The 16,820-nt window shown below is 38.7% G+C and overlaps 1 protein-coding gene across 1 annotated transcript in view; it reads left to right on the top strand.

Moving 5' to 3' along the window:
- AP3B1 (adaptor related protein complex 3 subunit beta 1) overlaps nucleotides 1-16,820 on the top strand; it is a 201,387-nt gene that overhangs the window by 72,799 nt on the left and 111,768 nt on the right. Inside the window, exons 8-14 of the mRNA XM_056848189.1 lie at nucleotides 2,051-2,209; nucleotides 3,881-3,978; nucleotides 7,000-7,054; nucleotides 7,145-7,216; nucleotides 8,917-8,979; nucleotides 10,281-10,413; nucleotides 12,089-12,198. Coding sequence (XP_056704167.1) covers nucleotides 2,051-2,209; nucleotides 3,881-3,978; nucleotides 7,000-7,054; nucleotides 7,145-7,216; nucleotides 8,917-8,979; nucleotides 10,281-10,413; nucleotides 12,089-12,198 — 690 coding nt within the window. The remainder of the gene's footprint in view (nucleotides 1-2,050; nucleotides 2,210-3,880; nucleotides 3,979-6,999; nucleotides 7,055-7,144; nucleotides 7,217-8,916; nucleotides 8,980-10,280; nucleotides 10,414-12,088; nucleotides 12,199-16,820) is intronic.

Here is a 16,820-nt window from a genome sequence, read left to right as displayed (position 1 = left end):
ATCCTGATCCAGCCAGGCCTCTCCAGATGAACAGCAGTAGGGGACATAATAGGTCCCACAGCAGAAATTGACGTCTGTCCCATTGTGGTGTACCAGACAATGGAATACTTCAACAGGCGCCTCCACCCCCTTGGTCCATCTACCACATATTTCATCTGCCCAGGTGATCCCTGAAAACAACAGCAGAAAAAGAAGACATAAACTTACTCTTTCCATAACACCAAAATGTCCCTAGTAGCGGTTCTAGTGTGCCATTCCCCACCCAAAAAAAAAATTATAGTGTGCCATTCCGCACCTTGTTAACAATCCCTGAGAATATTCAGCAGAATCCCGTCCTAGTACTAAATGTGGCTGTCCCTGTTTAGCTTCCAAGATCTGAGGAACTCGGGCTAAGCTGGGCTATTCAGGCTGCTCAGTTCTGTAAAGGAAGGCTTATAGAATCACTGTTTCTCAAATTGGACTTCACAGATGTTTAGGGGGTTATGAAGATTTGTCAGTTATGCCTGAAAATCCTGCTGCAATAGAGACTGAGCATTTTACCAGAAATGAATGGAGTGAGGGAACTCATTCACCTTTTGATTGCTGCCTACTCTGGTAGACCTAAGTGCCTGGGAAGGTAGCTGAGGCAAGGGGGGGAAAGGAGAAAGAAAACTCAGCCCAGCTAAACAGGTCAGGCAGCCAAAAGGTTGAGGAAAACAGATAATGAACTAGTGAGGAAGGATATACATTTTATAAATGCTATTAGAACTTCCTTGAAAATATATGTTAACAAAATAAAACTCCTAGCTAGTTAAGATAACAGAACACTAAATCATTGTACAACTGACCACAAAACATGTTTCGGCAAGAAATCATCTTCATCAAGTAGAAAAATTTTCTCAATAGAATTGTGGGTACAGTCATAAAATGACCATATAAGCATATGTATTGTGCTCATCAGGTAAAGTGCTTCAGTGTTCCATTGACTGTAGAATTTATATCTTCCTGTAAATCAGAGTCTTCAGAATGACTCCACTCTCTCTATATTAAATTCCCTGATATCTGATCACCCATCCAGCTCTCACTATAAATATATATGTAGTGAACCATTCACAAACACTGCTTCAATGAAGAAGTATACTTTTAGTAAGATTGCTTTTGGTATGATTGCTTTTGAATCATGCCTGTATTGCCATTTCAGATCATTCAGTGTTATTCTTCTTTCCAATATTGCAAACAAATTTGTGTGTATGTGTGATATAGCATGTATGTGTTGCTGCTCCTCCCCTCATCACTTATTCAGCCTTAAAGTCCTATACCTCAAGGCACATGACTAGATGACACTTATGTTTTCTGTTCAAAGCCTGAAGGATAAAAGGAGGTTGTAGCAATGTTTGACCACACATTTGTCAGGTTCATCGGGGAATGTGTGTTATACCCTCTTGGACTTTAGCATGGGTATTGTTGTTTTTGTTCTGGTAAATCCATGAGCATAAGAATTTCCTATAATTGGGAATCATCAGATTCTTCGGTCATTGCAGAGACTGAAAGTAAAATTTTGAACTTAGCACATACCTTTCAGAAGGATTAAACATATACTTTCAATATTTTTCCTAATTTTTTTGTTCATCTTCAAGGATGCTTGAAAGAGTAGACCTGTTAGTGGAGTAGGCTTTGTAGTGTGGACATCACACTGATCTGTAAAGTTTTACACTGATTCAACTGTCCCCTAGTAGTTGAGTTTTGAGTTTGGTTTATTCTACTATTATACTAGTGCATTGACATACTCATTATTAGGTTTTTGCTTTGTCAGCTGGATTACAGAGTAGATCTTGTAGTCTCTGAGAAAGAAACAGCCTGTTTCTTTGGATTGTCAAGAGCCCTTTGAAAAATCTGACCAGACTGAATTCAAAATGTTTTAGAGGAAATTCAGAAGACAGTGTACCATAACTTCAAATTTGGTAGATTTGAATCCAGTAGCACCATAGACTTTGGTGTGACCTGAAAAGAAAAAGTAAAGTGGCATGTATATGAGTGTTTCCCCCCCCTTTTATTCTACCTTTCTTTATAGGATGGTGTTCAGGAAGAATACAGTGAAAAGAACTTCTACGAAACTGATGATGAGCATCAAGAAAGAAATCAGAAAGTGAACAAGTCCTATTCTATGGACCCGGACCACAGATTACTGCTTAGAAATACAAAGCCTTTACTGCAAAGCCGGAATGCTGCTGTATGACTAATATCTTACATAACAGTTCTTTAAAAAATACAATAAATTTTTGTGCAAGTTTAGCTGTTGAACTGAGTACCCAGTTGCTATTAATGTGAAGTATCACCCTTTGTCTAAATGTAGTTGTTTTTTCTTGGAGGCCTTTTAAATGCTAGATTTTCTTAAGACAGACATATCCTTAGTATAATTCACATTCAGCAGCTCAGGGGTCCCCAACCATTTTGAGCTTGGGATTCTGACATGGCATGGTAGGCACAGCAACAAAATGGCTGCCACAAAGTGATTTCCACAGTGTAACTTCAATAACACAGTATAGATCCTTGTGCTGTGGTGGCAGCTGCTACCAAAGTAACATTTAAACTTCGCACAGCCAACCAGAAGCCTTGCTGGGCTAAAGCCCTATCTAGCCCCATCTACTTCCTCCAAAACACTTGATGGGTGCCATAAAAGGTGTTAGTAGGAGCTATGGTGCCCACAGGCACCACGCTGGGGAAACCCTGCAGGAATTTCCAGAGAAAATGATGTGGCTTTCTATAAAACCTGCAATAGGAAAACTTCCAAGAAGGTTATCCAGACCTATAAATAGAGCATGATTTAAGTTATTTATTTTTAATTATTTGGTAAACAAATGTTAAAAATCTGTATATTCGGTAAGGAAAAAATCAAGTGCTGATTGCATAGATATTCAAACAAATTCAAAGCTTTAGGTGGAAAGTTATTTTAATTGCAATAATACGTGTTTAAAATGTAAGACAATACAGCATATACTTCCCATACATTTCTTAAAGGAAAAACCAAAAGCCCTGAAAACCATTGACAGTAATTTTAGCACACCCACAGAACTGTGAACATGGCTGTTCACTCATCTGTTTCAGCAGAATTTAACTCTCATCCGTGGAGGTTACCATGTAACAGAGTAGAGAAATATACAGAATTTGAATGTGACCATGCTATTTTAGGCTTTAAAATTAAACACCTTAATGTTAGGGATGGACAAATCCCATTGCCTCTTCATCTCCAGAGCAGGGCCCTGGAGAGGTGGCATATAAATTTTCTAAATAAATACATTTTCAGATCCCACCATGTTGATAACGTAATTTTTAAAAAGCCATTTGTGTGATGTTTTACAGCTGGCGTTTTCCACACCTTTGTATTGAATAAGCTTCTTAACATCACTGGTCATTTTTCTTAATGTTTCCTATCTTTTACTCCTTTTGTTTTTGACTAAGCTTTCTGTCTAGTAAATGTCGTGATGTGATGTCACCCCAATGGGTCAATAGTGACCTGATGCTTGCACAGGGTACTTCCTTTACCCTTATAAGCTTTCTTTCACACTCTTAGAATACAGCTTAGTTTTATGCACTGAGTACAAACTGTGTATAAATTTATAGAAATTAGGAACATGGTCCTGTTGATTTGTGTTCTGGCTTACAGGAACAAGACTTTATGTTTTGGTGGCCTGAACATGCACCTAACTTTATCTGCATTTGTTTTTTCCTCCGATAGGAACCCATTTATGATTTTTTCCAGGAAAAAAAAATAACCACACCGATCTCTTTGAATGTCTTTGCTTGCTTCAGGGACTATATGAAACAATGTTTTTTGTATGCCAACATTTGAAGGGATGGCATAATCACTATCTGTAGTGAAGGTGAACAACTTCTTTTTCAGGTGGTGATGGCAGTTGCTCAACTTTATTGGCATGTGGCACCCATATCTGAGGCTGGTGTTGTTGCTAAATCATTAGTACGCTTACTTCGCAGTAACAGGTAAATTAGGTATAATACCAGTCAATAAATTCTCCCATCAGTGGAAGGTATACTGTTAACCAAATTTTAAATGTGCCGTCTATCTTTAGAAAGGTGCAAACTTAAATGTACTAAAACAGGTTTTACTTCTGTGGCAAAAGCAATTGGGTATTTGCTCATAAATGAATACAATACATATTTATGAAATTTGAGAGAGATTAATAGCATTTTAGTGAGCTCAGTTTTATGAACTTTAGTGAAAGTGTAATGTATAGCAATGTTTTCCATTGTTCTGAGTATTTAGTATATGGAAAAATTAATTTTCTTACAAAAATGGTGGTTAGAGGCCTGCTGGGATCTGGCCTGAGGGAGGAGGTAGACTGCTTCATGGTCTGCTGTGACTGTTTTGTTCAGCACATTGCAAATTAGGGCCCATTCCTGATAATTTGGCCCAAAGCCCTTAGGAGGCTGACTACGGCCTCCGCTGGCACAGGGGCCCACACAGCACGCCGATCTCTTTGAATATCTTTGTTGGAAGGCGCACGCCAGCGTTAGTGGCCTCAGCGCCGACGTGCAGGGCTGGGCGCCACTCCCCGACTGCCGCTGCCGACCGCCTCTGGCTGCTGGCACAGGCCGTGGCAGCGAGCCAGGAGATGTTCCGGTGTCCCGGGAGGCATTCCTGGGGCGTAATGGTGCTGGCTGCGGGGTGGGTCCGATGTTAGTCGGCCTCCTGAGCACTTTCGGCTTGGGAACGCCCCTTTTTATTTTTGTAAAGATACGCATGGGTTTTTGGCGCCCCCAGTTTGCCTCCTAAGCCCGGCGCTGGCTTCCTTTCAGGAATGCACTGTTAATCTCTTGTATCTGTTCTGACTTGGATCATGTGTTAGCAGGTCCAAGTCAGAACAGATTCGAGAGATTGTATTTGCAAAGCGCTGAGCAAAACAGTAACGTGGTTAGGTGATGCCAGGGTGCCAACTTGTCTAATTGTTAGGACACTTTTCAGTTTATTCTACCTGAGGATGTGGACAGGATCCTTGGAAGTTTGAGGCCTATCACCTACTTGTATGACCCTTGCCCTCCGTGCTTACTTACATCTTCTGGGGGGAGGGTGCTAACTGACGGGGTTTAAGAGGTAATAAATGCCTCCTTGAGAGAGGGTGTGGTCACGACAGACTTGAACCAGGCTGTGATGCATCCACCTCTAAAGAAGCCTACCCTCAACTCAGGAGATCTCAGTAATTATCGACCAGTCTCAATTGTTCCATTCTTGAGCAAGGTGATTGGTGGTGACTGAACAACTGCCAGCTTTCCTGGATGAGGCAAATTGTTTAGATTTCTTTCTGTCTGGATTTAGGGCTGATTATGGAACTGAAACAGCCTTGGCTTCCAGCTGATCTTAGGGAGGCTTTAGAAACCCTGAACCAATGCCTAGAGGCAGCTTTGGGATGGATGCAGGCTAATAAACTGAAGCTTAATCCCAACAAGATGGAAGTTCTACTGGTGGGTGCAAGGTCTGACCTGGGATTTAAGGTTTCACCCGTTCTGGATGGGGTTTCACTGGCAGCTGTGGCCCAGAGTGCCTTTTACCTGCTTTGACTGGTTAGCCACCTGCGGCCTTTCCTGGGCAAAAAGAATCTGGCCACTGTGTTGCATGCCCTAGTTACATCTAAATTAGATTACTGCAGTGTGCTCAATGTGGGGCTGCTCTTGGAAACTTAATTTGGTGCACAATGCTGCAGCCATGATGTTGACTGGAGTGGATTGTAGGGACCATATCACTCCAGTATTGGCCTATCTACACTGGCTCCTAATTTGTTTCAAAGTGCTGGTCTTTACCTTCAAAGCCCCATATGGTTTAGGACCAACATACCTGAAGGACCGCCTACTCCCTTGGGAACCATTATGGTCATCTTTGGAGATGCCCCCTCTTTCTAAGATGAGGTGGGTGGCAACCTGGGAGAGGGCTTTCTTGGCCATCAGATCAAAGTTCTGGAACTCGCTCTCCAGAGAGATGTATCTGACCCTTACTGTTGCCATCTTCCACCAGTGGGTGAAGACTTTTTTGTTTTATTTGGCATTCCCTCAGTTATTCCTCCTTTCTAACCAATGTTTTAATTGCTGTTTTGTATGTAGTTTAAATCTGTTTTGAATTGTTTTAATGATGTGTGAATGGTTTTACATTGCAATTTTATCATGTATTTTTTTGTCATTATTATCAAGACAATTTTGTGTTCTGTCTTGCTTGTCTCTAAGTACTCAAAGTGGCTTATAATGAAAGTGGTTTATAATGTCATTGCATTTTAGACTATTGTGTTTTAAACTGTTGGTACTCTTTCATATTGTGTCTTCTTACAGTATCAGCAATTTAAAGCATAATTAAAATACACAAACTAAAAACGTCAGGGCAAGCAAAAGACCAGCTAATTTCAGAAGCCCTCTGGGCTAGGCAAATTTTTAAATTATGCCAGAAGGCCAAAACAGAGTTGTATTTCTGGGTCCAAGTTGTTCCATAAGCTGTGGATTGAATTATTTGTGCTTGTGAATCTTGCTTGTAAGAATGCAAGGTTCTTATTCTTAACTTTTCTTGCATGTGAATTCCCCTCATTCCATTCTGCTCTAGTTGGCCAACCCAGATTGAATCAAATAAAAACCAGTCATTCTCTTTTAACTACACTTTGAGATCCTCAGATTAATCAGAGTTTTCAAAAGGTTTGGAGTATCCTGGAGTTAATTTAAACCAGAAAGGTAATGGTTGTATATTGTACAGGATACAGAACTATGAGATTTTTGTAGTCTCCAGACCTTGTATTACAGACTGTGGTGGGTAATGAAGTATATAAGTTGCATGAGCGCTAATCCAATTCTTGGTTTCACTTCTGACATTATACATGAAAAGAATCCTAAGTTTTAATCATATTTTTAGTTTGCAGCCTTGTAAGCTCAAGCATAATTTTTGCCTTTGATATCCAGTGTTTTTGCTTTAAATGTTGTTAATAGAGAAGTGAGAGATGTGTATTAATTATCTGTTGTTGACATCTATAGGGAGGTGCAGTATATTGTTCTCCAGAATATAGCAACAATGTCAATCCAGCGCAAGGTTTGGTTTGCTTAATATATAAATTCATTTTTTTTACTTTTTAAACTTCAATAACATTGCTAACTTATATTTGTCTGTTTTTCTCCCCAGGGCATGTTTGAACCTTACTTGAAGAGTTTCTATGTTAGGTCAACTGATCCAACTATGATCAAGACATTAAAGGTATGTTTAATACAATATGATCATATATCCTAATAAGGTAAGATCATATATCCTAATCGTATATCCTAATACCCTTGTTCTTTCAATATTTGTCCAGACATACCCCTTTCCTATTATTAAAGCAAAAATGAACAAAATATTCTGTTTATGTCTCCAGAAGCCATCCCCCTGACTGAAGGTCATACTGAAAGATTGCTGTACAGGATTGCTTTAAATTAGAACATTTATTTATTTATTATATTTATATCCCACCCTCCCACCAAGGCAAGGCTCAGGGCGGCATCTTGCTGTAAGCTATAGTAACTTGTCAAAAAACATAATTTACTTCACTTTCCTAGTGTCAAAAAGCCAGCTGCCCATAGGTGAGTTATAACCTGCCAAACTGTAACATTTAGGCTGCATTCAGACATTGCAAAAGAAACCTTGGTAGGTTTCTTTGTGATGAAAATAAGTCAGCATCATTGTACTTGCATACTCCATTCTTTCCTCTCCTCTTGTCCAGTGCTGAAATTACAAACAAGAAATTTTGAATAAACTGCAGTTTGTATGACATGTGAATTATCTGCTTTGACAAACTGTTTGTTGTGATGTCCAAATGTGGCTGCCTCAACATGCTAAGGTTTCGAGTGTTCTCAGGAACTGAGATTTTGAATCATGGTTTAATCTTGATTGAGATTCTTGATTGCTGGGAAGTGTCAAACCTTAGTTTGTTAAGGTACCCGCATTTGGCATAAACTTTCATATAAACCAAACCCATGAAAGAGTATGGCACAATATTTGTCTAGAAGTTGCCACAAGACTTTGTGTTTTTAGTTCAGTTTTATCAGGCAGCTCTGTAGCCTGAGTAGAAGATTCCACCTGCATGCTTAAGAACCTTTTGGATTCCCACAGTATGTAGCAAAACACAGGTATGCACTTCTAATCTAGATCTTGGCAGACTCAAGGAAGATTGGGAGTTTATGTATGTGGTTCAATTATAATGTTCAAGGAGCACTGCTACATTTGTATTTCTTAAAATCAGCATGCAGTGTTAGGGGCTGAGCACCATTTCTCCTCCGGTAGTTTTCAGGTTTGGGATTTTTTTTTAAAGCTGAATATTTATTTTTGGCTTTTGCCAGAAAATCAAAAATTTTGGGGTTTAAACCTGAACCCGAAAAATATATGTGTGCAGAGCTGAAGGCTGGGCTCCGAGCGAACCCAGCCTTCAGTTCTGCTTGTGTCGCCATCGGCTCCAAACTCCACGTGGACTTCGGAGCTGGCGGTGGACCAGCAGGTAAATGAAGGAGGGAGAGCGGGAGGAAGGGTGTTGTTGTTTTTAAATGGCAGTGGGGCCAAATAAATTTGGCATAATTCAGGGTTCCCTTTTTGGCTCCCTTTCATTTTCACCATTTTTTTTCGGTATAACTCCCCCCCCCATACCGAAAAGGTATTTTTGGGGGGTTTCAGTTCGGCTTTATCCGATGCACACCCCTAAAAAAAAGTTATAAATTACAGGTGAGATAATGTGCTTTGAAATACTGATTCTAGAAAAAAATCTTTATTGTGATATAAAATAAATGCTTTACAATAGCCCATCGTGATGTTTTATGTTGCTGCCTTTCGTTTGTTAACTTTTTAAGGTTTCAAGTGATATTTTTTACTGTTTTCAAAATAGAAAAATGTTTTCTACCAACATTGACTAAACTGTTTTTCTTCTTTAGCTCGAAATCTTGACCAGCTTGGCAAATGAAGCCAACATATCTACTCTTCTCAGAGAATTTCAGGTTTGTGCATGATTTGTATTATTTCATGAATATTCTGGTCTGATATATTTGTAAGTTCTGTCCAGATGAACTGGCATAGGAAGAACAATATTTATATAAAGGTTTGAAATATAGATTCATAGATTACAAAATATTGCTTAGATCCTCCAGAGATTTCTGCTGACCAAACAGATTTCTGTCAGCAGAGTCTAAGCTTCTTGCCTCTCATCTCCTGCCCAGAATGTCCTTGAACTCTTTCTCCTGGGGGCACAGGGGACCTCCAGGAACAATGGGAGAGATTTTGTGGAGGCCTGCCTCATGAGGGAGGAATCAATGAAAATCACCCCTGCTCTTTGTCTGCAGAAATCCTCTGATGGATCCAAAGCTATGATTTGAATTTTGTTGTAAATTTAATTGATGCTGCTACAAGCAGTAGATGGGCAAAACTATGTGGAAGATTTTTTTTAGATTAGAATCCTGGGAATGAGTTGTTTAGTAAGGTAGTAATATTGACACACATGGGCTGGATTCGACTGGATCCTGTGGATCCATTTCATTCATGGCGGCAGGTTTCTTTTGGCACAAGAAGCCTCCTGATGATGGTGAACCCTCTTGCATCAGTGGCGGGCTGGCTCTTTGACCAGAGGAAATCGCTGCTGTTACTGGAACAACTATATGTGAATGTAAGAACTACTATAAGGTAGTTTAAAAAGCATATTGGTATCTATCATTTGCTAAATGTATTAAAGGTACTTATAGACTGCTTTTTCCACCTTGCAAAGTGGTTAACAATAAAAAAGAATAGTATGCTTTGCCCGTTCAGATTTTACATTCTCACATAGCAGTTTTTGCAGTTCACAAACTGTCATGTTAAAAGGGTTGTTCATAATTAAATGCTGCTGGTTAAATAGGTCAAAACGTCTCTGAAAACAGTTCATGGACAACTGCTCTATGTTCATAGTATCTGCTGGCTGTGGGTTACTGCCCCCTACCAAGACTCACAGAGGTAGATTCCCTCCTGAGTATTGAGCGACTGATGCTGGCATAGTAAAACTAATGCTTACGGTCCATTTCTTCATGACTGGAAAAGAATAATGCCAAACAAAAAGCTTAAAACAAGTAGTATTGGCTTTGATTTGATTTAATTTGTCTTGACACATTTGTTTGTTCTTTGTTTCTAATTACCAATTGCTTGTAAATTCCTTTACATATGAAAACTTCCCTCAGACCTGAGGGTGGCTGTCAGAGAACAGAATAGCTCTGCCAGACTTTTAAGCTGATTATACCAATGTGTTGACAATTTAAATTCCTGTTTTCTTCAGACCTATGTGAAGAGCCAAGATAAACAGTTTGCTGCAGCTACAATCCAGGCAATAGGCAGATGTGCAACCAACATCTCAGAAGTGACTGACACATGCCTTAACGGCCTGGTGTGTTTGCTGTCTAACAGAGATGGTAAGTTAATTGTTATTTGTGGGGGGAGTGACTGATGGCTTGTATTGTCTGTCAGTATCCCTAGATAGAAACAGATTTAAAAAACAGTATATTGAATTATTTGTCTTCAATGCAGTCTGGACGTATGGTAGCATTGTACTGTAGTTCCTCTTTGTAGCTCTTTAAAATGGGTTTTCTGGTCTTTTATTATTGGCTTCTTGTTGAGGCCTTCTGTCAGTATGTAGTTCATATTGATAAATGAAAGTGCTTGAAAGTATATAATTAAAACATGTAGAGTATTGTCTCAGTGAACATACTGAGCTTATTTTCCTTAGTTGCATTAAAGTAACTGTACTGCAGAGGGTGCTACAAGCAGGGAAATGTGGATTTTTTTGATACGTGAAAGTGGTTAAATAAAAAAAGCTTGTCAGACTGTTTAGGGTAACCAGTAAACCTGTGCTTGTTTCATAATTTATGTCCCTCTATTTGGATATACAAATAGAAAAAAATATAAATAGCTACAGACGCTAAGGAGGAGTTGTGGGATATAAAAAGTGATTATTATGCAAGTCATTCTCAAAAAAAGTACATCTTAGGCATTATTTATAATTTCATCAGTAAGGGTCTTGATGATGATTTATTTTGCCTTCAGTGATACGGTGCATGTTAAAATTGTCATCAGTGTAGTCAGTTAGATTGGCAGGTGCTTGGTCCAAATTAGAAATCAGTTTGTATATTTTGATGTCAACATATAGAAAAAGGGCTTAACCTTGTTGAATCAGGGTGTGATTGTGTGTTTCCCATTTCCTATATTGATTCTACCCCAGGAGCTATGTGCCCCTAATGGATTTGGGTGGAAGAGGGAGAGGGGATGTTTATGATGGAATGTGAGAATATAGCAGTAAAAGTGTGCTAATTTTAATCCATGCTAGCAGTTTCTCAACTTCATGCTATAAATAAAGTAGAAAGAAACAAAAGTTCATATTATGTCTTGAGGAGATCTTTCAGGAAGTGCCCTCAGTCTTCATCCCACCCCAGTCAATTAAGTCCAACCATCCAGGTGCACATAATGCATACCTGTGGTGCCTTCATTGATAAGCAATGCCTTATTAAAGTACTTGACATTTTGTGATGGGAGTTGGATTGTTCATCCAGATGTATCTGGAGAATATATTAGATTTACCTATTCTTTGATCCAAAAAGTATAGTGCAAAAATGCTAGAATTTGAAATTATCTGTCTAGTTTTCAATATAACTATCCAATAACAGATTCCTGTTTCACCTGGTTATTGGATGGGAATTAAAAAAGCTTAATGTTAGTACTTGCTAAGAGAAGATCAAATAAAATATCTTGCTTTTCCTAGTAGTAAGGCTATAGTAAATGCAGCATTATACATTTTGGTTTTAACTTTGGTCAAATTTTTCTTTTTCTTCTTTCTCCCATTGTAATTCATTTGTGGGAATCATAGTTAATGTGATTTTAGTTACCAGGTTTTTAAAATGTACATTTCATTTTGATCATGCTTTGGATTGTGTGGCAATGAAATACTTAACTGTACAATGTAGGCATAGATCTCCTAACACCCACTCTATTTAGACTATTCACTAGAGTATACTCTCAATCGTGTCCTTTGATTATGGGGCATGAAATTAATTTTATGATTGTATCTTTAAAAGTATGATTTTTTTTAACCAGAAATAGTAGTTGCTGAAAGCGTCGTTGTCATTAAGAAACTGCTGCAGACTCAGCCAGCACACCATGGTGAAATTATTAAACGCATGGCCAAACTCTTGGATAGTATTACTGTGAGTATTTATAATGTTCCCATTCTTACCTACCCAAAAATACATTTTTTGGGAAATCCAGTCTTATAAAAATAATGTTAAAGTGTGCAGCATATGGACAAGGGCTGTGGTGGGATATACTGTGACTTGGATACAAATTACTCACCAAATAATTATACTTTTGGCTCATCAAATACTTATTGTAGTTATTATATTAAAGAACTTTTAAATATGTATGATGTAATTAAATGCTACCTTTTAGTAGTTGTTAAAATCTTTTTGAATCATGAAGGTGTTGAAACAGGATAGCTTTCCAATAGAGCTGCTTACAGAGTGATCTGTAAATTTTTCCTAGATGTCTGTAACTGCTCTGAAAAACTAAGGCTTCCTTGTTTTATTTATTTATTTTTGTGGATAAGCTAATGGTTTAAAATGGTGTAGCAAAAACTGCCTTTAAAAAAGTTTGAAAAGTGCACTTAAACCACTTGCTCAGGCCATGTAGAATAAAATATCAGACAATGCAATTTACAGTCCTCCTTTGGCCTTTGAGAATAATGCAAAGCAGAGCTACATAATGAATGTATTATTTCGTGCATTCTTGTAAGTACTTACAGTACACTGGAAAACACACTGAAGACCTCAATATACCTTTATATCTTTTAAGCTGTGTGTGAATTATTTAGAGTATTATAAAATGAGGGCTCCTAGAATATACACTTACTATTACATGTTTGAGGATCTGGATACAATAAAACTCCTAAATTTTATGTGATTTGTTGTTATAATAAAAATCAAAACTCTGGGTTCATCAGTTCTGTTTTCCATTAAAATGCTTTGTGTGGTGGTAGATTTAGGTGTCTGAATTATTGCCTTTTACAGAGCTCTTAACATTTATATTGTAACCAGCATTGCAATACAATGGGTTTAAAAGGGTGTAACTCTGTTTAGGATTGCCCTACAAGTAATGCAGGCCAACTTTAAAAGGTTTTATCATAAGGCAGCATTTTACTACTATATTAGGAGAGATTCATAATCATGAATTTGTGGAGGATCATTTTTTTGTATCTGCAGTCCAGCAATTGGGTTCTGTACCTACGGAGAGCATATCTCCAGAAACTTGCTCCTTACCTTGATTACAAACTTGAGCATCTTTGCATTGTTAACTATGGTAGTTTGCAATGTCAGGTAGAATTATACAGTTTAAAAGCTGTATATGTTTCTTTAGATACTAGATAGTAACTGAAATCTGAAGTTACCCATATATTCTTATTTAGAAATATTTCTTGTTCTGCAAGGCAACTTGATCCGCTCCCGTACTTAAAACTCGAATGTAGCACTAAATTTAGCCCAATTTAAAATAACAGTTTGGGAGTAAAGTCTTAATGCAGTATAACCTTTGGAACATTAGAAGCAACCCCTTTCTCACTGTAAAGTAATGACATCAGTCTTAGCACATTTCATTTAGAAAACTTACTTGAGCATTTAAAACTTGTCTTGCATAACAGATGTTTGGTGTATCTTTCCCCGTTCCTTGTGATTCAAAAACTGTTTTAAAATGCTGCTGTCACAGTATTGCAAAAGTATGCCATAACGTTGACTTCAGTTTCCATTATTATACTGTATTCTGGAATTTGTATCTTCCAAGAAAAACTAGTATAATGCTTTCTCATGATCTGTTTGGTTATTTTTCTTGGGCATTGCTTCTGTTTGTTTTAAGCTCTGCTTTATGAATGTTTTATCTGTGCATCTGATGAATTATAGACTAAAACAACATAGAATTTCTGTCTATTGTAATGGGATACCATTATGCTTGGCTCATATTTACTGTTTGAGGTGAAGCAGCGGTCTTTCCAGAAAGGGAAGCTCGGGTTATTACTGGTGAAATAGCTGAGCCTTCTGGAGGCTAGGTGCTCTGTGATCAATAAGATCATCAAATTTAGTGAGACTGAAAAGCATCCATTTACATTTGGGTTTGTGAATCTTATGAGCTCTTCAAAAACAGAATCTTAGATTATTACTGCTTAGGCCAGACTAGTAGACAGTTCTGTATATCATTGAGATGAGCATGCATTTAATCTCGCTACATTTAGATCTAGACCTAAAGTATGCTTTAGGTCTAGACAAGAAGTTCAGTAAACAGCACCTGCTGATCTCCAAGCCTGCGGCAGTCAGCACAGCAGTTGTCATAGTCCCTGTGTGGCCAGATCCTGATTTTTTTCTAGAAGTCTAGTGGATTTCTGAATCCATAGCTCTCAGTATTTGTGGGTGGTGGCACAAGTTCTGTGTCAGGACCAGAAGAGATGTGTACCCTTGACATGTCACTATTAATGTGGTCAACTTTCCAGGCTGGCCGCAAACCTACCTTCTGCTGTCTTTCATACCTGTGCTAAAGAATTTCTGCAGTTAAAGAATACCCCCAACAAGGAAAGTGCCTCAAAACAATGGCTATAAAGGAATCTTTGACAGTGTGGTAAGATGCCACTATAAACTTGAAAGGAACATTGGGAATCTGGATAAAATAAAACCAGAAACAAAAGTTTATTGAGAGGAATAATAAAAATATCTGGGCAAGAGAATTGGCAAATTCAAGCAGTCAAAATAATATCAGATGCTAAATATAGATCTCAACACTAGAAAGCCTACCCCCAAAAAACCCTAAATATTTCAAGCTCTTGCAAACTGCAATATTCTTCAGTCAGAATGGGCGATGGGAAGATGAAGAGTAAAAGGGTAAAGCTGATAAAGTTACCTATTTGTGCAGCTCCAAGCATATGTTCAGTTCCTGAGTGCCTTGGCATTCAGGCAACAAATAGTCCAGAGTAATCCAAAAGGGAGAAAGCAATAGATGTTAGGGGTATCTTCACAGGTAGACATTGCTTTTTTTTGTTTCCAGCATTTGGGCCAAAGGTGGTCTAACCAGTTACACGGCTTTGACTAGCAATTCAAAGTAGTCCAAATTGGATCATAAACCATTTGGTAGAAAATGCTAAAAACGCAAAGGATTGTTTCCTTTGGCAGTGCTAGAGCAGCAGGTTTCTTTGTGGCTGAAGACACACTGATTAATCACCAAGGCCATGATTAATGATTTGATAGTCAGATATTGGACAAGGCTCTGCTTCTCTCTAGAATGGCTATTTTCCTCAGTGAGTATGATGACTCCTGCTTATTCTGCTGGCTTCTCTGTCTTTGTTGTAGTAATGGGCCATAATATCCTTACTGTCCCACACAAAAACATAAAGAAGAGGCTCTAGTCTCATATCAAGATTAACTGGGGAGGGGGACAAATCAAATTGCAGCCTGTTGTCAGCATCAGAATTTTGGACCTTTAACCATAATTGAATGGAGGGATGTAACCCTACTTAGTTTTCTAGACCTCTTAGTGGCATTTGATTTTAAAGACATTGAATGCTTTTGAACTGCTTGAGATATATAGAAGTCTGAGGTACTGCTTGGCAGTGGTGGTTCTTCTAGTTTGTGTGTTTGTGGTAGCACTGCTGCTGTATCCCATTGGATTTGACTTGTGGGATACCACAATATTCCATCTTGTTCCCTGTCCTGTTCAGCATCTGTACAAGTGGGAGACACATGAGAACTCATGGAGAAGGGATTCTCATTTCTCTCCTTGTAGTATCTATACTTCCCCTCCTTCTGTCCCTCTTGCAGCCCCTGCAGCTTTCCCCCTTCCCTGCTTTCTTCTTTCCCTCTAACCCCCTTCCCTCTTGTGTGCCATTTTTCTTCCCCCTCCCTCTACTAGTGACACTACTTACCCTATCTTCCTTCTTGTCTTCGCGGTCTGCTCACTTCTTCATCCCTGCAACATAAGGTTTCAGAATGAATTGGTGATGTCAGCAGTTCCCTAGGTAATCCAAAATGACTGCAAGAATCTTGAGTAATCTCGCAAAATCTCAGCATATCTCCCCAAGTCATACTTACTTCCATTGTGTGGATTTTTTGATCCATGTTTCAGGGTCATATTCAGAATTAGAAAGATTTGACTCCTGGGAGAGCTCATTTCACCAATAGTAGTGTGGTTTCATCAATATAAAGGTGTCATTCTCCCCCATTTTTCATTGGATCAAATTGAAAAATTGTGGTCCGGGCTTGTGAGGAGGATCTTAACTAGCAGGCTGGACAATATAGGAGGAAGTGGTATTTCAAGGTTGTGATGTTGGGTCAAGCTAAGACGAACGAAATATTTGTTGTTTGAGGATATTTGAAGTACTTGTGTCACTGTTACTGCTTGATAATTGGCCCAGGGTTGTCCTTTACTAGGTTGGACTGGCAAGCTCGCTGTGGTAAGAATTTAGTTTCACTCATCCATGCAACAGTAATCTGTTGTATTGCAGTGAGCTCCACGCAGCCAATTTTCCCCATGGTGACTTCACTTTATCAAGTGCTTTCTCAACTGCAGAGCCATCTTTTTGGCAGAGAATGTGGTGAATAAATGTGCAGATAAAAAGATTATGTTGTTGTTTTTTGCTGTCAAGTTGCAGCCAACTTAATGGTGACCCCATAGGGCTTTCAAGGGAAGAGATAAACAGAGGTGGTTTGCCAGTACCTACCTCTGTGTAGCAACCCTGGTATTCCTGGGTGGTCTCCCATCCAAATACTAACCAGGGCTGATCCTGCTTAGCTTCTGAGAT

This window comes from Euleptes europaea, chromosome 4 (assembly GCF_029931775.1).
Source record: "Euleptes europaea isolate rEulEur1 chromosome 4, rEulEur1.hap1, whole genome shotgun sequence".
Classification (NCBI taxonomy): domain Eukaryota; kingdom Metazoa; phylum Chordata; class Lepidosauria; order Squamata; family Sphaerodactylidae; genus Euleptes; species Euleptes europaea.
This window is presented reverse-complemented; position numbering and strand designations above follow the sequence as displayed.